The sequence below is a fragment of the Labrus bergylta genome, chromosome 6 (genome assembly GCF_963930695.1).
Source record: "Labrus bergylta chromosome 6, fLabBer1.1, whole genome shotgun sequence".
NCBI lineage: Eukaryota > Metazoa > Chordata > Actinopteri > Labriformes > Labridae > Labrus > Labrus bergylta.
The window spans coordinates 5,921,153-5,945,614 of NC_089200.1; the positions used below are offsets into that span (position 1 = coordinate 5,921,153).

General features: G+C 39.3%; 1 protein-coding gene across 1 annotated transcript in view; it reads right to left on the reverse strand.

Annotated features, from left to right (window-relative positions):
* The window catches only part of LOC109997159 (contactin-associated protein-like 4), a 110,048-nt gene that overhangs the window by 78,346 nt on the left and 7,240 nt on the right, over positions 1 to 24,462 (reverse strand). Inside the window, exon 2 of the mRNA XM_020651548.3 lies at positions 12,085 to 12,195. Coding sequence (XP_020507204.2) covers positions 12,085 to 12,195 — 111 coding nt within the window. The remainder of the gene's footprint in view (positions 1 to 12,084; positions 12,196 to 24,462) is intronic.

A 24,462-nucleotide genomic window follows, 5' to 3' on the forward strand; every position in this document is an offset into this window, starting at 1 on the left:
GGGGGTTTCTGGTTGTCTTTACTTTTTCTCCATCAAGTCCCCCATAAAAATCAAAAAGCATCAAAGGGAATGTTATTTTGGATGTTTCCTTGCGGCACTGTGTTAGAAAACAGGCCAAGGACGTGTGGCATGGAGGCTGGATTATGACTGGTTTATGGCGACAGTGGAGATGGAACAGAAACTCAATAAGTTCATTTCCCAGATCTGGCCCATCAGAAGCCCTACATGTGTGAAAAGTGGGCTTGATTTAAGACCACAATCTTCCCTGGTTAACATGATCTTGATTCAAAAATGAATCTGCACCTACAAGCCACTTTGAGAAGATTCTAGATGGATCAACATGTTACTTTCTATTTTATGTGAAAGAAAAAAAACATAAACGTCAGGATTCTTCTTGTTTAACCACATTTCCTTCAACAATGTATTTCTTTGATAGTCCAATGCGCACGTTGGTTGCTGGAGAAACAATAATCCTGGATAAAAAGGAGTAAAGGAACACATTCATATTAAACACATTTCCTGTAGAGCTATGATGTCAACCTATTACACGGCTATCCTTCTCCAGTTTACATCCCGCCTACCAAGTAAGAGGTTTGGTTGGTTTACCTTAGCAAAACATACCAAACTGTATTGAACCAAACCTGACCGCTTTGTGAAAAAAGGGGCTAATGATATTGAACAAGAGATGCCAAAATAAGAAATAAAAAAAAGAGCCTCACAGTTTCTTTTGGTCTCATTGATTAAGTGTCCCATATTGCCCCATATCCATTCTTAAATGTTGAACGAGCTATAGTTACATCCCCATGGTTGACAGAAAGCCATTGTTACATCATACATAGCTAGCCCTAAAGTGTACTATGCACTTTTAGTCAATTTTAATCTAAATAGGACCATTAATTGTAAGCTGTGGCCAACTAAGAAACGGGCACATTTTCCGTCTGAAGAGTCGCCCCCTGCTGGCCAATTGAAACAGTGCATGTTCACAGCATTGTTTTTGAAAACAAAGGCTACATCCACTTCTTACTGTATATGAGGTTTATGGATTTTAACTTAGAGATGGATTCATGACTACCTGATGCAATCCAAACCCCTTCTCTTTTACCACAGACTGTTTTATAAGTAATGGAGGCATGACCACAGAGAAACCTTTCAGACCTATCAACCAGCTTGTGACTCCACCTCATAGAGAATTAACTTCCGCCTTTGTCTCATAATAAGACAATAAAAAAACACATCCAGCACATTATATCTATCCTTTCTGTTCTAATTGTTAGCTCCAAAGTGTTAGAGTCACTTGAGTAATAGGGACTGACACAATGCTCGTCAGGGCAATGGCTTCAGAAGAGGGAGCAGATGTGTGCGCTAAATAACAGCAATGTTGCACTGATTTAATGATGTTCCATTGACAGAGAGATGAAACACTAAAGGGGACAAGAAGACCGAAAGACAGGAGAGATGGTGAAAAGAATACAAGCAATTACAAGAGGAAAAATTACCAACGCTCAGTGGGTCTGAAAGAGAGGAAGTAAGACCGAGCACTGAGAGGGAGAATATTAACAGGTCGACATTTTAAAATGGGTTGAAGTGGGCTTCGAGGGATTTGAGAAGGCTTTAAGCTGAATGAAGCTGAAAGTCACATAGTTGCAGTTGATTTTAGGTAAAGCGTAACATGATGTTCTAAAGGCAACAAGAGAAAAGGCACAGCTGAGCATGGTTAAAAATAAATGACTCAGCGACAGAGCAAACAACCAATCAGTCCTATGAGGAGCTGGTTTAACCAAAGCAAGGCACTGGAACCTGTCTGTGTAAGGTAATGACACCAGTTTCAGGGGGTCTCAGCAAACATTAGCAGAGTCAAATTAGGACAGGGCCCTGGAGATACCAGCTTTGGAGAATTGCAACTAAATGTGGTCGGCAGGTGGAGGATGTAGTGAAAGGATGGCAATAAGTAATGGGACTCAGACTAAGAGGGGGTTTATAAAAGAGAACAAATCAATGACGGCTGCAGTTTGGTGGTTATTTATAAGACCTTCATGCACCAAAGCTGAATCATACAGAGGCAACAAGTCACGAGAGATAAACTACCAAATAGGAAAACTATGCAGGAGTGTGTTTTCCAAAGTAATCTCTTTCAACTGAGAAAACAATGTATAAAACGCAAAGAATGGGACATCAGTGTTTTGTTAGAGCAGCTTTTCTGGCTGTAAAATAGATACATGTACTGAACTGAAAACAGAATGAGACCTAGCAGACCTGGATAACTGGCAGAAAGATATGAACTTATCAGAAATACATGTCAGAGGTCCCTTAATCCAATGTAACAGAAGAATGTGGGACACCTCCAGCTGGCATTGCCAAGCATTATCTGTTTGACTTACGTTTTTGGAGGTGGTTTATTGTTTGTGGAAATAAGAAAAATATTGTAAACTTTTTGTCTTGCCACTTCTACTGTCCAAGCTTCCTCAATGTGTTTTTTATTCCAAATAAAATTGTAAGACAATGTAAAAACCTACAGGTAAAAGTGTAAGTCATTGTGGCTTGTGCTAATGCATCTACAGAGACATATCACTTGGATCTGCAGTTCCCCCCTGCTTTGGTTCACTCTCATCATCTGTTTCATTTTTCGGCTTCAGTCGGCGGCTAAAAAGCTCTTAAAACCCACTGGGCACTTCCTGCTCGGAACCACAATGGCAGACAAACATAATTAGCCACTATCTGGAGAAGCTACAGAGCCAGTAATTTCCCCTTAGGAATTGGTAGAGACCAAAACAAAAGCTAAAAGGCACTGAGTCTTACAAAGACTAACATTCATCAGTAATGTAGTAATTCATCAAGTCATGATATTGATATCAGACAAATTGTTCTTTTTTCACAGCTTTACGATTGTTAACAAAATCCAGAGAGATATAAAGAAAAACACTTTTTATAACTCGTTAGCTTACATCAGACCACAGCTAACATTAGCGTTCAGCTATGTCCTTGCTAACATTTATGTTTAAATATCACAAATATGACAAAAGATATATACATTCTAGATATTAACATTAATCAAGAACACATTTATATAAGCCCATAAAATGCAATGGATGTATTTTCACTTATGTTAAAGGCTTTATATGTGATTTGTTTTGATCCAGCAGATGTCGCCGTTGAGCACCAGCATGAAACCAAAACAACTCGCGCTGCATTGTTGTGTTAGCATGCTAATGCTTGCGATCTTTATTATGCTGGTATCTTCACACTGCATGTAAATTTACCTGAAATGAGCGTGATCTAGAAACACAGTTAAGCAGTGAGTACAGTATGTTATTCTTCTTTTCTCTAGTCCCTCAATTAAACAACTTTTATACACGAGGGGAGGAGTCAGCCGGCCGTCCAGGCGATGTAAACAAACTGAAGATAGGACTCTGAAAACTCTGAAAACATCACAGACAGTGGGACTCGGGTGTTACACCCATTGTAGACAGTCATGACTCACAGAGTTATCTTCAGAGGATATTCTTGATTTATATTATATTTAAGTGTGAAAAATCACATATAAAGCCTTTAACATTAACCATGTAGCTCTCCCTTCATACTCCTCCCTTTATGTTACTGTAACGATGCAGTGTGGTGAAACATACTGTTAGGTCCTTTCTAAAGCTACAGACTGATGATGTTACTGTTCATTTTTACTTCACATTAGTTGGCTTTTAATACGGAGTTTATGGTACAGTAGACACTTGTGGTTTTAACTTCAACATCATGAAGAAAGTCTCAATCAGGTTTCTGAAAATGTTGTCCATGTGAATTTGGTCTACGTCTAAAAAATTAACCAAGATAAGTGTTTCAAAGTCACACACCTCTGAAATTTGGCATAAAAAAAACATCACAGTAATTTTGCCATTAATACAGAAAGGACAGAAGTGTGTAACTGTTGCAAGAGGCTCTTTAGTGAGGAAAACTTTACATTTACTTTTTTTGTTTTGTGTTGTCTTTTTTTGCAAGATGTATATGTGACATCAAGTAACAGTAATTGGTAAAAGATAGTCACATCATAAATATCCAATTTACTCTGGGGCTGTCATGGATTTAAGACTCAGGCGTCTATCAGGAAATTGACTGAGGGATGTAGAAAAAATACATTACAAACAAAGCTAAGGTGAGAGTCCTCTAGCAGCATTTTGTCAAAGAATCTGATAATATTTTCCCTTATAATTAGATTTATGTAAAGTGACTACTTCAGACATAAGAGGATTTGGGCGGAGGTGCTGCAGAATTTAATCATATCAGGTGTTTAAGAGCAGCATTAAAACAGGCACCTGGAGACACAGAGGGTGCACATAAACACAAAAATCAATACCTCATTCTTTGGTCCCCTCCACATATAGTTTAACCTACAGCCCCTTGCTAATGTTTCAATCCCCACTTTAAATCCAAATAAGCACTTTCCAGAAAATGATTACTGGCGATTGATGAAGTGTTTCAAGCCTATTTCAGTCTAATTACAATGCCTCTAATATGCAATTAGCAGTATGGCCCAGTGAAAAACAAAGACCCTTTAGATGTTAAATACTGCCATTAACATTTGCCAGTAAATGTTAAATGCTGTCATTAACATTTGGCTATAAGATGGAATGAAGTTAACTATATGTTTTCTTGGCAGCTCACATGGGGCTGAGTCAAATTACATTTACTGCACAGGCAGACTTCACAATACAAGGAGACAAGACTGACAGGTAGGGCGATGACTAAGGAGGGTGAAAATAGAGGAATTATGTTACGTAGAAACTCAGGGAAAGAACAAAGAGACTCAATTCAAGCTGGGTAATCAGACACAGATAGGAAAAAAACCTTCTTATGTCTGCATAGATGAGTATGCATACAGTAATTAGTTCATGGACACATTTAATAAGAACATTTAAACGTTGTGAATCATAGATTTATTTCTGGTAAATGTCAGATCCACACTAGTAAGTGGGAAAGTTTTTCAAGTATCTGAATATATTAAATAAATAAAATAAATATGTTAAAATACACATCTATATCAAAGTTTGTGAATTTTCAACATCTCTTACTTTTCTCTCTTTGTGCTCTCTTGTCTGTTAACCGGTTTTGTTTTCTTCAAAATAGTCATTTATTTCCTCATTTAACTTCTCATTGCATGTCACCATGATCACTGCTTTATCTTTATATTTGAATGTGTTACATGAATAGTTCCACTGTTGCAGTCTGAATAATTCCGATATGTATTGATGTTGTATGATCTTGTGTTTTGGAGTGTTCCTTGTGTTGAATAAACAGATTACAAAATACCTCGTGAAATCTTTATTCAAATCTCCTAAAGACTTTTTTTTCACCTGCATGACAGCAGAAATTCACTGAGTTTGTCGACTGACTCCATGGGATCATTAATCACAGGAGGCAACACCAACAATTAAAGTGTCACATCACAAACCCCACGTGTTCAGACAGCAGGCTTTTAAAAAAAGGAAACACAGCAGCACTCTGAATAGTTTCAGTGCTTTCTCCATTCTGAACTCACTTTATGCCTGGTCAGGGATAGCATTCCCCCTCTCACACAATCTTTATTTGTATAGCCTCAATTCATTACAAATGCTATCTCAAGACACTTTACAAAAGAGCAGTTACTCAGGTAAAAGACCTTACTTGTTTTAATGTTACAAAAGAGAGCAGGTAGAAGACCTTACCCATTGCTACAATACAAAGACCCAACGTTAATCCATCATGAGCACAGCACGAAGCAACATTTTCACAGATTTTCAAGTCACAGTGGCAAGAAAAAAAAATCCTTTTAAGAGGCAAAAATCTTGGGCAAAACCAGATTCATGCTGATCGGTCATCTGCCGAAACTGCTCCCTCCGCCTCGTCCCAGACCCACCACTGCAGACCCTGTGCTGCTCTAGGTGCTATGTACTGTGAGGGGCTAAAGAAGGGATGAGCTGATCCAAAACTCAGTATCAATACCGGCTCACACACCGGAGAGGCCATCTCTACAGCAACAAAGGTGATGTTAAATGCATGGAAAATTGAGAAGAGGCAAGTCCATGTCATTTACGAGACAATGCCAGTAACACAATAAATGCAATGGAACACCTTGGAGATGAAAGTTTGGGATGCTTTGTGCATGCGCTGCAACTTGTCGTGAGCGAGGGGCTGCTATCACAGCGTTGTGTGTGATGCACTGGCTATTGACAGAAAATTGTTGGCCGCTTCAAGCACTCGCTACTGGCATATTCACATTGGAAGACATTCAAGTGGAGCTCAATAGGCCACCCATGGGTCCAAAACAAGGATAAGTGATACATATTACAAGATGCAGAGCCTCACTGCACAGCAACGAGCCCCATGTATCCTACATATGCAGCAGAGTACAACTTGCCGGTTACATTAACTGCAAGTCAGTGGGGGCTACTGGAAATGTCCATCGTATAGCTCTAGCCCCTTTTGAGGAATTTACAAGGGAGGTGAGAACTTCATCTGCCTCTGATGTCATCCCCATTGTCAGTGTCCTTAAACGCAGTCTGAGTCAAGAGAATGAGGCTGACGAGGGAATTAAGACCATCACAGGCCCCCTCCTTTAGGCTGTGGACAGATGTTTCAGAGGCCTGGAAGCTGAGTCATTCCACTCAGTTGCAACGCTACTGGATCCAAAATATATAAAGACAGGTATGTGGGGTCTCTCATTAATTTTATTTTATGCAGTTCTCTCTCTCTCTCTCTCTCTCTCTCTCTCTCTCTCTCTCTCTCTGTGGTGTGTGTGTTCACATTCCTGTCTGTATCAGACAGCCTGCTTGTCTACCAGTTCAGTGAATAAGTTCAGTGAAATGTATTAACAGGCTCACATTAATTCACAGCTTATTATAAAGCTCAAAGAAAGACATTCTGAGAACTTATTTTTATAGTCCACGTCAGCCTGTGGTTGTAGAAGAAGAACTTTTTTTTTTTTAACCAAGAAACCAAACAGTGCACATCTATTCTCACGTTTGGGTTCTGATTGGTGACCTTCTGAACCCTTGGAGGTAGAACTTTACTCAACCTCCCTGATTTGGCATTTACTGTACAAGCAGTTTATTTATTCTAAAGAATGGTTTATAACACAATGTAATTCTATAGTGTTCCTGTAAACACAGATAAAACAAGGTTGCAGAGGGTTGCATGGGAAAGAGTTATAGATCGTCTTGGTATCAGGTAAAACAAAAAAGTGGTATTGAGTCATCCTTAGGCTAAAGTAGGTATCATTAAGAGCACCGGCGGTGGACTCACTGGTAGGGTAGATAAAACCCTCTAGAGTGCTCTAAATGATGCCTTTGTGCTGAAGAAAATGGCCTTAAGTGCTCTAATTGATGTCCTTAGGATGAAGAACATATGACCCATGCCACTCCATATTATTGACATGCTTCTATTGTGAAACAGCCATATGAGGAAATAAGGTCTTTTCAGCGGTGGTAACTAATGACAACTCAAATGTTTGAAATGTAACCGCAAGGGAAAACTTCAAACCACACAAATTCACCTAAAAGCTAAAAATGACAAAAATAAATGTTTTTCTGTTCATGAGCGAGACAAAAGCATGTCAGGATTTTCTTTAATAGTTGAAACTTTTCCCTTCATATAATAGCCTATTAATGAATACTATAAACCTAAAATATTCTACGTCGTTACATTATGCAGCCAGTTAAAATAAAGGGGCAGGTCAAAAAAAGTTATTTTTCACACACACACACACACACACACACACTGTGTCTGTTGTGCTGAACAGAACCCAGTATCACAGTCTCTTGTTACCGTCTGTTTTTAACCAACTAAATAATCTGTTATGCTGTGGACTGTAACCACCTGAGGGATTTTACAGTTTTATCAGGAAGCTTAGAGTTTTTCGTCAATACCACGTCTCTTCCAGATGATCCGTAATGCTCAGAGGGGATATTTTGGCTGTATCCTGTTCAACAGGAGGAGGCCGAGTCATGTTGTCCATTTGTATACACAGTCTATGGTTTGACACTAATCAAGGGCACTTGTTGCTGATGTATTAACATATTGAGCGCTTTGGAGTTTGAAAACCAGGTTGTCACTGTGCAGGAGATTTTTTAGCATAACTGACCTCATTATTTTATATTTTAAGGAGTGGCACAGTTAAGGCACCAAGAATAGGAGAGTTGAATAACCAGTGTTAAGAGGAACAACCAATGTACTGTACATCACAGAAACCAACATTTTCTGCCTTGGTGTTAGTTTTTCCAGATGACATTTATTTATGTGATGTAGAAAGGTCACATGTAGTTTAAATTTAGTTGTCAATAAATAGGTGAGATTTGATAGCAATTCATTCCAACTGGCACTGAGTGGTGGCTCAGAATCACTTGGATTATTATTATCAGTCATGTTATTAAATGAGAGGCTTTCTCAAATAAACTGTTCCTCAATTTTTTTTTTTATCTTTTTCCTTTGCTGCTCAGACCTTAAGCCCTGAGCTGTTTCCTTCTTGGCCCTCTGACTGTCTCTGAGAAGACTCCTGCCAAACTCAGCGTTAAGACCCGTAGCTCTGGATTCTTCCCAAATTCATGACATGCTAATTGTCCACTTTGCACATTGTGGTAGTAATAAGATTAACTACCAGTGGTGCCCAGCCATAGCAGGGCATGACTCTGGAATTAGAGGCAGCACTGTGATAGGATTAAACCATCGTGTGTGAACAGTCAAAGTTACTGCCAGGGACCAACTGGCAGGAGCAAAGAGCAAGGAGGCATGTGGGAGTTGTGTAACCTCTACACTCCCGCTGGCCTTTGATAGATCTTTTTTTTTACTTGTGTAACTTCTAAGTGATGGACAGAACTCTTCCAATGGTATGTTTCTTCAATGTTTCTTTTCCTTGCCCCTGTTCACCCGTGCGTTAGAGTCTGTGATGGTTGGTGAGTATCAGGAGAGCAAAAGTCACTGATGCAGATTCCTGGAATTCACAAGCTGAGAAAAATAAGACACAAAACAAAACGATGCTATTTCTGTAGTCTCTCCAGATGGCACATAGTTTTTAGTTTTTTCTTTTAGTTTCCAAGAATTACGGGGAGCTATCTGTCTAACAAGCTGCCTTGTCATAACTTTTGCACCTTACAAAGACAACACGTTTGCTTACACTACATACTTTATATACATACATATACTACTTCAAACAGTGAGACGGTTGCAGGTTGCAAGTTTACCCCCCTCCCATTGTTTAAATGCAATACCCGGAATAGTTATTGGATTTTGAAAATGTCAACATGCAGATTGTGAGTTATGAGTTAGAGTTATTCCTATAGCTCCCAAGCTTTGTCTTCCAATGACAACTGAATCTGAGTCTTCATGTGATTAGATGAGGTAAACTGCGTCTTCAAAATTGGATATGGTAACTATTTTCCTTGCTCTTTTCCTTTTGTTGGGATGTGAGGATTAACCTCAATATAAACGTATTTAATGTTTCCCATATTTTAAACGTTAATTTTGATATCCTGTATTAATCCCTGAGGGAATAAAACCTCGAGTTGCAGGCTGCCACTGGACCAGGTCCAGCTGTTTGATTAGCTTTTTGTGTCAACCTTTATACAGAGCCAAGAAATGAGGACAACAATTTCTCTCTCTCTCGTAAAAAAAAAAAAAAAAAGACGTCCCTGCAGTGTTAAAAGTTGTTTACAGGGGAAAATGGCACCAAAACTTTTCCCGAGAACAAAACTCTGCTTTGCTTATCTTCAATTTGTTTCCAAGTTGGTGAAATTATTCTTAAAGTGGGAGGAAAAGAGAAAGAAATCCCAGAGTCCCTGATGTCTCTGAGCTCTGGTGCGACAGTGAGGCATTGAGCTCTTTAAATGGTGAAATCTGCAAACTGTTTTCCATGAAAGACTCCAGAATGAGCCATGATAGCCCGTCACAAAGCCCCACATCAGCATCCAGCAGAGAGCACCCACTTGAATTTTTATTATGGTGGGTGAAACACAACTCAGATTTACACCCCTGTTGCAAGGAGGTGGCCCTGTGGAGACTTTTTGATGTACTAGTCTATAATACCAGTGCATTCCAATATACAATACAGATGGGTATAGATATTGCTGCCGTCTCTCTCCTTTCCATCTATCCATCTATTTTTGTCGTTATCTCCCTCTCCCTCTATCCCAAGCCACCGCAGAGGTATCTCTCAGCCTGTGTGAATCCAACTGAGGTTTTCCTTTGATGTTTTGTGCTATGCATCCTGTAGAGAGGTAAAGGAAAATGCAGCACTGCAGCCCACAATGCAGAACACAAAACACCTCAGTCAAGAGATGGAGATGCAGCTAAGGGACATTGCTTTTCCAATTTTGTTCCCAACAATTCACTGGCCTTGAGCTGCCCCAAGAGAGTCAATGCCAACATCTGACCAAGTGCATAAAGTTTAAAGCTGCACAAGGAACAACTTTCCATGGGTGGCCAGCACACTCGCAACCCCTCTCACTGTTTAGACTTTGAAGACATCTGTGTGAAAATGATACAGGTCACAGCTGCAACAGACCAATAGGGGCTAAGCGTGCAACCATGACGCTTAAGTTAACAGGAACCTCTTGCGTTTAAACAATTTTTCAACAAAATAGTTCCAGAAAGTGTGAAATTGGAGGAATTGTTTTAAAGCGTTCACGAGTTATTTTGTCATCTTCTTAATCATCATTTTGATGTTTGAGTTGGGTGTAATAAATATTTAAAAAGGATTCATAAAAGGATGAAAAAAGACTAAACGTACATCTTTGTCTCTTTTTTTTTTTACTACTCAGGACGCCAAGAACCAACTTTTCTAAAAAGATTCTTACTTTTTACCTTCATAGGATAGGCCAGCTGTAGAGAGGCAGGAAAAGTGGGAAGAGTGAGTGGGGGATGACATGAAGCAAAAAGCATCAGGAGTGGAATTCAAACCTGCGACCGTTGCAACAAAGACTGAAGCTAAGGCTGCACTGGTAACCTGTCATACCAAGCATTTTCCCAGTGGGCCGACGCACTTTGGGGCAGGTAGGGTTTTTTTTGTTTGTATATATTTTAATAACAGTTGCCTGGACCAGAAACATCTTCTCAGCTCCCCCTCCCCAGGACATGAAACGTGAGTGTCAGAACTATAACTTGAATGTGCAATGAAGCTTAAATTCAAAAGACTATTAATGCGACAAAACGTGACAGTCATGCTCGCTGTACCAACTGTTTATAAAGGCACTGGAGGAGACGTGTGTGGCAGGGTCAGGCAGAGAGCTGGGTGATCAGGAGTGTGCCAGGGAAGCAGAGGAAGCCTACATGTGAGAGTGAGGCTGCGTATAGCTTCGTTATGGCGCTGCTGTGGAATCACACTCAGTAAAGGGCTTCAGGTGGATACACCCTTATTGATCAAGTGCAACCAATCAAGGCCCTGAATGCAAATCATCAATGTACCCATCGTTTGTGAGGCATCATGGCATCTCCAACCATTTTTCACATGAGAATATACAAGATGTATCATAAATAGGAACAGATTAAAAAGGGCGCTAGATGCTACAACCATTGAAATGACAAAACCTATAGAGATTTGGTATCAGATGGTTTAGTAGCTAACACTAACAATTCCGACGTTACATGAACTATTATCCAGTTGGTTGATCACTGGTGTGAGAGTGGATTTAGAACAGTCAAAAGCCACGTTCATAGTTTAATAAGCTGCACTTCGACCCAAACAACACTATAAACATTGTGATTGTTCTGCCTTCAATCATGTTAGATAAAAGTTAATCTGACTTTTAAAGGGACGAGCATTTCCCAAAGAAAACGTTGTGAGCTTGCAGATTTATTTGGTTTTATAAGACATTTATGTCAATGTGCTGCTATATTATATTTAGTCTGAGTAATGAATGCTGCTGCGTAACAAATTCATTCAACACCGGGTTTGCCAAAGCAAGCGTAGTTGTGCATCAAAGCCGGAAACAGCTCGTTCATTATTATGACAATATACTGTATGACCTATATATATATATATATGACCTGAATCTGTCTTGTACATAGATTCAGGTCATATACCTTTTTAAAGTTTTTACAAAAGACAAAAAAAAAGGAACAATGTCTCACCTTCTCTCCTGTTGACTTTAGCAAAGACTGGCCCATGGCTGCTGGTTAGCTGGGAGGAGCTTCTGAACGATGATGGCGGCAAATTGGTCAGCAGTGGGCCGTCACACACCTCTGTTAACCAATCACAAAGCAGAAAAATAAGAATAAATGTTGAAGAAACACGGATCATGTCTGTGACGTACAGTGCATTATTTCACTGTGGGTTGGTTCAAAACAATTTCAGTGAAAAAGCAGACTGAAGGAACTTTGGGAGTTCACTTCTGACTGAAAGGTTAAACTTGAAGCTCTCTTGAGTACCTAGAATAGATAATTGTAGGTCGGGGTAGATAATGGGTCACACAGAGGAACACGGATAAGACAACTGGGTGTCAGAGGGAGAGGAAAGTCAATGGAGACCTTTTCATGCCTCATATGCTTTCATGTTTTAAAATGTCAAGGAGAGGAACTGAAACTCTAAGTTTTGTCCAAATTGACTCTGAATTAGTGACCTCTCAACAGTTATAACAACAGCATAACAATTTTACTGTCTTATAAAAGGGTTAATTTTCAAGTCGCTGATGATGTATGTTTCTTTTTAGCCAAAATTCTTATGACCAGAGAAGTATAGGCAGTTTTAAGGCACTCTTAAACGACCGATGGGAGTATTGGGGTAACTCTTGGTTTGACAGGCAAACTGCAAACCAACCAAGGTGTTGCAGTAATGGAAGCGGGTAAGTGAACTGGTTTAGATATAACTGATTCTACCCAAAAAAGCCTCTGCATTTTTCTAGTAAGCTCGATGACTTAAAAACATGGTAAAACGAGGATAAATATGGGAGATGCTTTTGAAAAATAGACCAATGTAGAGTTGGTTTAATACTGAAGCTTCAGGGTCTGCGACATGGCAACCTAGTGGTGGGCGATATAACGATCTTAGATCGTGAAGGATTTTAACTTGCTGACGATCTGCCAAAGCAGGGAGATCATAGAACCGGGCTAATGTGTTTATTCTATCATGCTGCAGTTTATGCTCCGACACAGACGCGTCTTATGTTTGATTATATATAAACTAAACTAAAGTTAGTCCAATGATGTCATAAAAAAACAACAAAGGCTGCAGAGCCTGTATGAAGCTACAGCTGTAGGAACTCTGCAGGTCTAAAATAGAACAGAAACACAAGAACTCGAAGTCTACATGTTTTTAAATGAATGCATCACTGCGTGAAAATGTTCCTGATGAACATAAAAAGAGGACACATAACTCAATCATTATTTCAAAGTGGTGAGGAAAACCTTCAAATTGAGCATAAATATTGATCAAATTGAGGGAAAGACATTTCTGATGCTGAAGATGTTCTGGGTGAGACCTCCAGACCGCCTACAAAGATGTTTTTCAAATAGAGTAAACTTGTCAGCACCATTTTTGTGCATTTAAAAACATTATACAGGGAAATAAGTTTGGTTGAACTGGTCAGTAACTTACAAATTTGATAAGATCAGTATGAAAAAAATTGTGATAAAATCGTGATCGTGATTTTGCCAAAAAAAAAATCGTGATATGATATTTTTCCCATATCGCCCATCTCTATGGCAACCTGCAGGAAAATCGACTGTAGGGAGAAGGGAGCGGGGTGGACAACTTCAATGTTTTGAATCTGGACTGCAACACCAATTGTTACGTTTCAGTATTTCCCCTTTAAGCACAACATCTCAAATGTAAAATAGAAAAAACCTCTCTTTGTCTATCTCTTTGTCTATTACTTTTTATATTTTTTTCTCTCAACAAAACAAATGACACACTGAATGATGTTTTTGTCTCAGCACAGGACCACTTCTCAGTAGTTGACATGAAAAATACAGAGTAGGAAGCTAAATTAAACATAATGATGGTTGTTCCATAGCTGACAAAAGCAGTTTTGAAACAGGAGCTGTGACTTAAATTGCCATTTATCCACAGGGAAGCTGTTCCTAAGAATACCTGATTATAAACTCATATCAAATGTTCATTGTCTCTATGATTACTGCGTAAAATCTCTTTTCAAATGGATGATGTTTTCCACCACTGAGAACAAAGTCAGTGCAAATTACTCACGATTCATTCAGAGATGCCCGGTCCTGTCTACTTACTCTGACAACAAGACTTCAGCTGAGATTACTTTGTCAACATTATTGAACTTCATTTCAAGCACAGGGAGATTTTCATTATCTAAGACTATAAACCCACAGACTGCTGACAGTTTTGAATGGCCTGTCAGATCCTCCTAAGTCTAGACAAGCAAACTCTTTTCCTCTCCTCTCTGCAAGCAACGTTTGTCTAGGAGTTTCTGTTCAGGCTGAAGTCATATATACAGTATTTTCAAACTGAGGAAACGTGTGGCTTCTCATGTACAGTAGCTGTGCACAAAAACATATTGGAAATCTCCTTTGAACTATAATGACACGCTAACAACACTCAAATCTGTTCTCTTCCCTCTCCTTACATGATTGTGAATTGGTAAAGACGTCAAATCTGTGGTGCTGCATGTTCTCCAAGTCCTCAATTCAAATTCCATTCAGTTCTATCCAATTCAAACTTCAGATGCAGAAAAAAAGTGCCTTCATTGCAAAACGTATCCAAGTAAATCCGACATGAAGTTCTAAACATATTGAAGTAATTAGGATACTACAGAAAAGAACGGCAACACATTTTTAGGATTTGCAAGTAAGCACAATCTGGATTTATAGAAGATCCCAAAGTATTCATTCCACTTTTGTGAGATGAAACATGCAGATGGGCTGGACAAAATGAAAGGGTTATTTCTTTGCTAATGCTATAGCCTCCCCTCAAGTCTGAATAAAATTGCAAATTTTCCATGAGCCTGCTATTGACTCGCAACATGGCACAGAAAACCTAACCTTCTTCAAAAGGCAATACTCTCCAATGTGAAAGGGCTTGTCTTGTTCTGTGTTCCTTTCCCTGGCAATATGCCTGTTCACGTTGCCTTACAACACCAACATTTTTCATTTTGCAATAACTAAAGCAGATAAACTATTCCAACTTAATTTCATAGATTTGAATCAATGGTTTCTTGTTTTTCAGAAAGACGTAGTAAGTACGCATCTCATTTCTGGATAGCTAGCCAGCAACCTTTCATTTTTGGTGGAATGCATATTTTGTTAACTAGGCTTAAAGGCTTTTTTTTTCATCTACAGCTGGGAGACACTAAGATAACGTTAGCTGCATGACATGTTAAACTATAACCTGTTCATGTTTATGCTTGTTGTCTTTTTTCACTAAAACCTAAAGCAGTTTTTTTACTCTTGGAATTCTGTCTGACCTGTTTCCAGCCCTTTCTTTCCACCCACCCTGACCCCCCCCATTCAAGCATTCAAAAATAATAAATACTGTGTTAACTACCACCAGCATTTGGAGACATCTAAGGTTTAGCCTGCCAGGCATGCTAAGAGTGGCGCAGTTTGGCTTACAGTGTATTGCTTCATGACAGGCTCACAGAATTTTGCTAAACTAACAGTTTTTCTGTTAGTCTAACTTTCTTGTAATGGGCTACTGGACTCATGCTCCAAAGGCAAATTTTTGTCATATATGAATTTTTTTAACTTTAATTCTGATTGAAGACGACAAGCAGTACAGGGGTTGATTGATTGTAATACCACTTGAAACGCCCCATGCCTCCATCTCCATCGAACCAGTCCCAAAGCTGACAGAAGAAAGCAGTGGATAATAGCAGTGCACTGACTGAAAAAAAACAGTGAATTAGTGTGAAGAGGCGAACTAAGCGCTGTAAAACCTCAGCGGATAATCTGTCATGAGAGCGTGGCCTTGGCCAGGGAACGCTGGATAGAAGAAGCAGAGGTGTTTGAACAGGCAGGGCTGATTTTTCCTCGGAGGAGTTATGACATTTAAAAGGTGACAGAAAAAAAAGTTAGAGCACACATACAGAAAGCTTAGAGAAAAATGATGGTAAAAGGCTGCTGAGCTGCCAGCCACTGACCGGGGCTTTGTCAGACACAGAAACATGGCACTACGGTATTTCAAAAACCAGCGCTACAAAGACACCACAGCACCTTTGTGCTGTTTCCCTGACTGTAAGACAAACCTACAGAACAGGGGAATGAATCCTGCTCAATTCAACAGCAGTAAAGACCTAATGCCTGCCTCTCCTATAACCTTAGTTTATAGCCTGTTGAACACATGGGTGGGGGTTGTTTTGGACGTACATGTGTTTTAAACTAGGGCTGCTTCTTATTGTTACATTTACTATCAATTAATCTGACAATGTTACTTGTGATCATTTTTTTAAATCTCTAAAATCTAAAAAAGAAAATCCCCCAAAAGACCAAAGTGGTGTCCTAATTTTGCTTCTTTTGACCAATCCACAATCAAAGACACTCTTCATCAATTATCTTGAAAGACAGAAAAGAAAAACAATGTTTGCTATAAAAGCTGGAACCAGCAAATTTTTAGACAATTTGATTGAAAAATTACTGAAGCGATTTATGGATTATCGGTTGGCAGTTCATTTTCTCTGGATTGCTCGGTCATCTCCACTCTCTCCTATATGTTTCTGTTCAGCTGATTTATCCAATAAAGAGAAGAATGGCCCAAAAAACACTAAACTTAAAGGAGCAATATGCAACTCAGACACCTAGTGTTAAAAAATGGTACTGCAGTCCAAGTTATTAAACAATAGAGAGAGCTGTCTCCCCTTGACTTTTCCTCCCTTAAACTGATGTGCACGCCAGTTGCCATATCTGAAGCTTCAGTGTTTGACCAGCTCAGCATCTGTCTTGAAAGATTTCGGTGTTCTAACCTCTCTCCATTTTTCAAAAGCAATCTCCAATATTTATCCTAGGTTTGCCATGTTTCTGGTTTTGAAGCTAATTAGAAAAACACAGAGGCTTTTTAAATAGGGTAGCATCAGTTATATCTGAACCAGTTTGCTTGCCCGCTTCATTTGCTGCAACACCTGTTGGTTTTCTGTTCGCCTGGCAAACCGAGGGCCGTGCACGATGGCCATATGCGGGTACCTTAAAACCACCTACCTTCATGGTCAAAAACAAAAACAAACCATTTTGCACCAGTATCAAAACTTAGGAGGAGGTAATACTTGCTGCTGCGTTGTCAGAGAAGCCAGTAGATATCTTATTGGTCCTTGAAGAAAATAGCAAGTATAGAGAACTTTAAGGTAATCACCAGCATTCATTTTTAATGTAAGCCAAACACCGGGGATGTCATGATGACCAAATTTTTCAGCTTTGATGAAACAACTAAACAGGATTAACTAGTTGCAGTCACTTCACCTTGACGTTTTCTGTATGAACTATCAATCGATGAATGCAAATGACAAAACAATGACGAAGCTGTTTGTTTTGGTGTTGAGCTTGGGGCACAGGGATACTAGAGAGAGTAACAAGAAAAGCAGACCAACGTTTATCCATCCATTAACTTATTTTAGCGATATAACCGACTGCCCAGAGGGACTACAAGAGACAAAAGATGCTGAATACTGATGAGTACCATCCATCACTCCAACAAACACTAAAGGTAAAAGAGTTAGGGGCTGTACATGGTGTGCCAGTCAGTCTCAGACTATGTGAGGATCAGGGGGTTTTCTAGCTGTGTCTCTCAGAGTAACAACCACCACCATGTGAAAAACAACAGTGCCTGACATTAGAACCAGTGCTAAAAACTTTAAGAGTCACAAAAAGCACAATATGTCTGATAGAAAAAAGTTCCTTTATCTACTTACAGGTTTCATAAAGATGATAATTTAAAAAAATATATGATCTAACTGTATTACCTGAGGCAACAAAGAGACTTGAATCATTCTGTTTTCTCCCTCATAATTGTGTTACATGAGGACGGTTACTTTTTCATCAATTATTCATTGTCCTGTACCCTCGAGGTTTTTGAGACGTGACAGACAAAATAAATCAAAGGAGTTAAAACAACTCCCATTTGATCTGATCTCATGTGCAACAGAATTATTAAGGGTTAAGGACCAGAAAGTAGACAAAATGCTGTAAATCACACCGTCTTCAGCTCTTCAAACAAGATAAAATCCTGAACTGTTGAAGAGTAAAAGATCTCTTTTCATGTTCAAAACTGTTTATTCAGTGCTTCAGTAAAAAAAACAAGCTGTCCTTGTCATTTTCTCACCTGCTGTATTTGAGGTCATCTCTGTGTAAACATGTCACTGCAGAAATACAAGTGAAAAAAAGTGTGTGTGTATTTTTTAAAGGAATTTTATTTTACTTTTTGTCTTATAGCGAGTGTGTCTGAAGATAGGCTTGTGGCTTTCCTCCATTAGCTGTACATTTTTTATCTTCCATTTGGCTTTCACCTGGCCGTATCCGGAAAGCCACAGTTCAGTATGCAGTGCGAACTTTTCAGTAGACTGAACCCACATGGTCATTCAGTATGCAGTTTTTGGGTCCACCTCAGTAGACTGAACATTTCAGCATGGATACTAACTTGAGCAGTATGGATCAGATGCATCCTTTCAGGAAAATGAATTGTTTTTTAACTCCCATAATGCTGTGCGAAATTAAACATCACTTCACGTGCTCCTCCAAATCAAAAGAAAGGAGGATGAAAAAATAAAAATAAACGAGGATGGATGCGGCCGGTTCAGTTATCGCAGTTTTCAAATGTTAAGTTGTTGATTCTTTTTACATGCAATGTGAAGTTTTGTATTATTTTCTGAGCCGTCGTGCAGATCACATCTGAGTTGGAGCGTCAATAACATGAGGCGGGCTAATGATGCCACTTCCACACTGAATGAATTCAACAAAGTAGGAACAATTATCATGCCTACTGAACAGTACGTACTAACAGTATGCAGCATAGATAGTAGGGACTGTCTACTGTCAGATTGTGTAGGCACCAGAGTGAGATACTAGGTAAAAAGTAATAATGTGCATATGCATGAAATTCTGGCACTGAACACCAGGGGAGTCTAGGTTTGTGGTGGTCATAAAGCCAGGCTCCATGAATTCAGGTGTGAATTGAAGCAAACACTTTGTAACCGTGTTGGCACCTCAGCACTGAAAGTGTGACTATTTAACTTTAAATAAATGGATCTCCTTATCCAAATCGACAGAGTGTTGGACATTTGTTTCATTGCTTCCCCAAAAGAACACATGTCCAGACAAGTTAACTAATTCACCTTCAGTGAGTTATTTAAGGTAAGATGAAGTTGATGGAAAATAGATCATTAAACTTGGCCTGTTTTGGACCTCTAAAAAAAGTTTTTAAGGAGGTGTTCGCACATCCACCTTTTTCATGAAGTAGGTGTGTAGGACATCAAACTGTCACAGTGAAAAGAATAGATCCTGCACACTATTATTGCTAAGATTATAAGAAGAAATCACAATGTTTCTGTCCCTCCGAACCTTTGTAAAGAACACACTTGAACAAGGTTTGGAGGGACTGAAATGTTGTGATTTGTCCCAATAAACTGGTGATGCTTAGCAAGAGTAGTGGGCAGGATTTACTTTCAATGGGACCTCTAAAAGATGGATGTCATTTCTTTGCAATAAACATCACAACATAGACAAGCCATGTGGTTTTGGTTCAAGTGAAAGCTGATAAATTATCAGTTTCCTCAACAACAAAAAAGAGCAAATCATTGACAACTTGTACTAGAAGTCAGCTTTGACTTTTTTTCCTTTTGAAGTTAACTATTTTGTTGAGTCATCAGTTTCAATTACTGCATTGTGAGTGTGTAACAGTCTGCCTGTTTAAGCACTTCAGCTGAGACTGTGAATCCTCCGCCTGCCTCGGCTGCAGACTGGTGCCTGACAGTCTGACAGATTAACTGAGCTGCTCTGCTGCCGGGCTGACTGCTAACAATGAGAGAATATTTGTTCCCCATTTCCAGCCCTTCATCTGTCTGTTAGTGACAAAGCAGGCAGGCCGGTAATACTGCTGACACTCACCATCTAAGACCTCCTTGGTTTAAAAATGACGTACGTTCATAGTGTACAAGTAGACAAACTGGCCTCTGCAATATAATGATCTACTTTTCTCTGTGAAATGGTGTGAAAACAATGCTGTAATTTCTTAAGCTCTAAATACATTAATACGAGGCTCCACGGGAGGCAGGAGTAATCAGCAGAATTAAATGATCAAAAGCACAAATGGCACGGCAACAAAGCTGCAATTAAAAACATTTATGTGGAGTCTGTGAGGTTTTACTCTCATCACATTAGCACTCACGCTGGGTGCTGGGACAGGCAGCGGAAAAAAATGAATGCAAACACAATAGTAATGAGAAGGATGAGTCAAAATTAGTCACAATAACATATATCAGTCTTATGCAGATTGAGGAGAATTGCTGCAAGTTACATCACTTCCACTAATAGACCTGGGAGGTGGGTGGGGGGGGGAGGGTGCAGTATGTGATGAGCATTTCATTAATGGATCATATTTGCATTTCAAAATAAAAGAAATCCAGTGCAGAGTTTTCTTTGCAGCTAGTTCATTGTGAGAACATTAAGTCCTCTTTTTCACAAGGAGTTTCTTTAATGATCACGTTCTCTCGCCCTCTTTTCTGAGTAAAGGTTTTGCACAACTTAAACGTTTAACTACATGTTGTAGGGCATTCTGGGTAAAGTCAAGCAAGTCCGCTTTATTTTGCAACACATACTTTTTTCACTTACATGTAAAATGACTTAAAGATGTGTTTTCTGATTTGATTTAAGAATAATTATTTATCTGTGCTTTTCAAATGAGGTGATGATGAATTCCTTTAATGACCTGGCACTCTTATGGTTAAGTTAAATGTGCTTATGGCACTAAAATATTTTTTAGGCTTAGTGAAAGGGCCCAGTGTGGTTTGCAAAGTTATTGATTCATATCCTTCATAATGGATGATTCATGACTGAAACCACTCAGTTCCCCAAGGCCTCTTGATCAACCTTCAAGTCTAAAATAAAAGCCTTTACAGATGAAAAATGTTCAAAATGGAGCGATTAGGGCTACTTTTAAAACCTCTGCCCTCTTTTATCCTTTTGCCCATGTCTTATTTTTATAGTCAGATACCTGGGCATAAATTAAATGAGCTTTCTAAACCTGTGTAATTACCCAGGTGGTATCCCAGACAAGATATGCAATTAACAGAAAAAGGGGTGATGACCACAACTCCAGAAGTAAGATCGAGGAGTGTTACATGGATGGTGTCTGGTTTTAGGGTTAGCAAAGGTTCTGTGTCGTATAAAAGGCTTTTTGTCAGAGAGAGATGGAGGTCAGAGGAGAATCAGTCCATGAATAAGAGTTCTGATTGTTATAATTACTACTTATTTCAAGAGGCACTTACATGGCCTGCTCCCAATGCACCACTCCACTCCTGAACACAATCCACTGGATGCCATTACATTGGGGGCAAGGTCAAAGCAGCAGGTTAGGTTATAACTAACTGTATTGACAACTAACGTTATATTAATTGGTTGTTTAATTGGTTGTGACTGGAGTAGCAATGAGGGAGGTTGCACAAACACATGGCACTGTTTGTGGGTAGAGATGAGACCTTGTTGTTATACTTGTGATATACTTGTAGCCTTTGCTGTTACCTTACATCTCTTAAAGGAAGAACGTGCAACTTTTTGATCCAGTAGATGTCACTCTTGAGTACCAGCATTAAAACAAAAAACAACTGCTGTATGGCGACACCTGCGCTATTCTGAAGCCTACGCTCTCCTCCAGCTACAAACCACACCTCAAAACCCGCCTCCACTCGCGCTCGCACAACAAATTAGAACACAGCCGAGACATAATGCCTGCCCGTCGGCGGCGGTGAGGACGAGGAGCTCCGGTGCTCTCACTGTTTGCTTATGGACACAGACATAGAGTCTGTTTTCTGCCAGGAATTTCCAAGATCAATTCTGTTAGAAGTTTTGGAATCAGATGCCTTTTCTTGGCCAAGAAGGCACCGACTTCAAAATGTATTTCACATTTCTACTACATATATGACTCAATGTCAATACAGATTCATGTTTCAACGGGTGAAGTATCCCTTTAAGCACCGTTTAAGCACAAGGAGGGGACAAGATTGTCCTTGCTCGAGCTGTAATTGCCTGTGGCCTGCATTGTTGTGTTAGCATGCTAATTGTTAGCACACTCTGGTTAACTCAAATCTTCATATTGAACATAAACTGAAACAGAATGGCTGTGATCCAAAGATGCTTACATACATCAAAATAAGCAGTCAGTAGGATGTTATTCTTCTTTTCTCTAGTACTTGACTAAAACAGCTTTATATGCAAGTCTGTCCTGTCCATGTAAACATGATGTAAACACAGCGCCGACAACAGTAGTATGACTGGTAGAAAAGGGGCATAATGTGAAATCACAGAGAGACATGTTACCCACAGGTGTGTCTATGTAAAGAACCGAGTCATTGGTGGAGGTAACAAGTGAATTAGTGTGGAATCAATTGTGCTGTGGATCGCTGAAATGTCCCAGAGTGTGTTCAATACCAAAATAATCAGTGTATGAAAAATAATCATGGTGCCGTGTTTTTTTATACATTAAAGGCTTTATATTTTCACACTTAAATATAATATAAATCAAGTATATCCTCTGAAAATAACTCTGTGAGTCATGACTGTCTACAATGGGTGTAACACCCAAGTCCCACTGTCTGTGATGTTTTCAGAGTTTTCAGAGTCCTATCTTCACTTTGTTTACATCGCCCGGACGGCCGGCTGACTCCTCCCCTCGTGTATAAAAGTTGTTTAATTGAGGGACTAGAGAAAAGAAGAATAACATACTGTACTCACTGCTTAACTGTGTTTCTAGATCACGCTCATTTCAGATAAATTTACATGCAGTGTGAAGATACCAGCATAATAAAGATCGCTAGCATTAGCATGCTAACACAACAATGCAGCGCGAGTTGTTTTGGTTTCATGCTGGTGCTCAAGGGCGACATCTGCTGGATCAAAAAATCGCATATAAAGCCTTTAAACGAACAGTGGCATTGTGCGGAAAATTGCATTTGAAGGGTTAGAATTGTAAAATTGTATACTGTATAATCTTATATAAGATGTAAGAACTTTAATACAGTTTTTGTTGGCTAACAGTACCAGAGAAACTTCTTGATACTGAAGCATCCCCAGTTTACTGTGACTGGCTTGCACAGCTCCACTCATTAAAGTCAAGTCATTAAAGAAACCTGACAATGGCTGCAATAATAATGTTAGTAAATGAGTTCAAAGAGCCTTAGATGAAGGGATATTCACTTTTTACTATGACTGCATTGTGCAGATACATTTTGATCTTCAACATTTTCAAATCCATACATTAACATGTTTCACAACATCAGGGTTCTCTATTAAGAAAAGATAATTGTGTTGGGGGGGGCAAAATGTAACAGTGACCCCCCCCCCACTGGTAAGAAAGTTTACCAGTGGGGGAACTGAACTTTATAAAAGAAACTTGTGTTGCTGTGCCCTCCCCCCCCGGAGCTGCAGCTGTGTGAAGGTGAGGTGAGAGAATCTGACATCACACACACGGACGGAAAAAAGAAAACCCAGTGATGGGTGAAATGAGAGAAGGAGTTGGGAGTGTCACTGCATGGCTTAAAGATGGAGGGCAGCCACAATGAATGTCCGAACAGTGCACTGATCCAAACTCATCCACTTCTCCTCTTTCTTGTTCACTCCTCGTTTTCTTCTTCTAACAACTCCTGCTGCACAACTTCCTCTTTTTATTTTACTTCCTCTTCCCCATTGTGAATAAATACTGTGATTTAAATCATCTTATTGTACTACTGTGAAAGCCTGAGTAGATATTATTGGCAAGTTTAAAAGCTGCTGTTATCGTTTCTTTATATTAACAGTGGCTGTCCCTCTCAGCTGATCAGAGCATTTCAGTATCATGTCTTTATTTTAACTCAAAAAACACTCATGTCTTCGTGGACCACAGTTTATAACCTTGAATTTTGGACATCACTGTCTTGGTTTTTTTGTAGCCAGAAGTGATCAAATTGAGACTGCAGGGTGGTAACATGTTGCTACAGGGCTTTTGGCAGATCTAGACTGTGGTAATGACTTTCAGAATCTTATCACAAGCAAACTTTGTTTTTTGTCTTGCCTTTATGTTGTGTTCAGATGCATGATGCAGCAGTTTTTAAACATAAAGAAACTCACTGTTCACTACCTGCTCAGCACCAAACAGCAGACAGAAAGTCAACCACTAGCAAGTGCAATACTGAAGATTTTAGCAGCTCAAAATCAAGCACAATTTTGAGCTACCAGCTTCTTTATTTGTGGTGCTGGAAAGTTTGTGCATTTAGTTTAAAGGTACTTGTGCATCTTCAGTTCTGTTCTACTTTATACTTCACAACATTTCACAGATAATAACACATTTTACTCAACTACCACTGCTGCTGTATC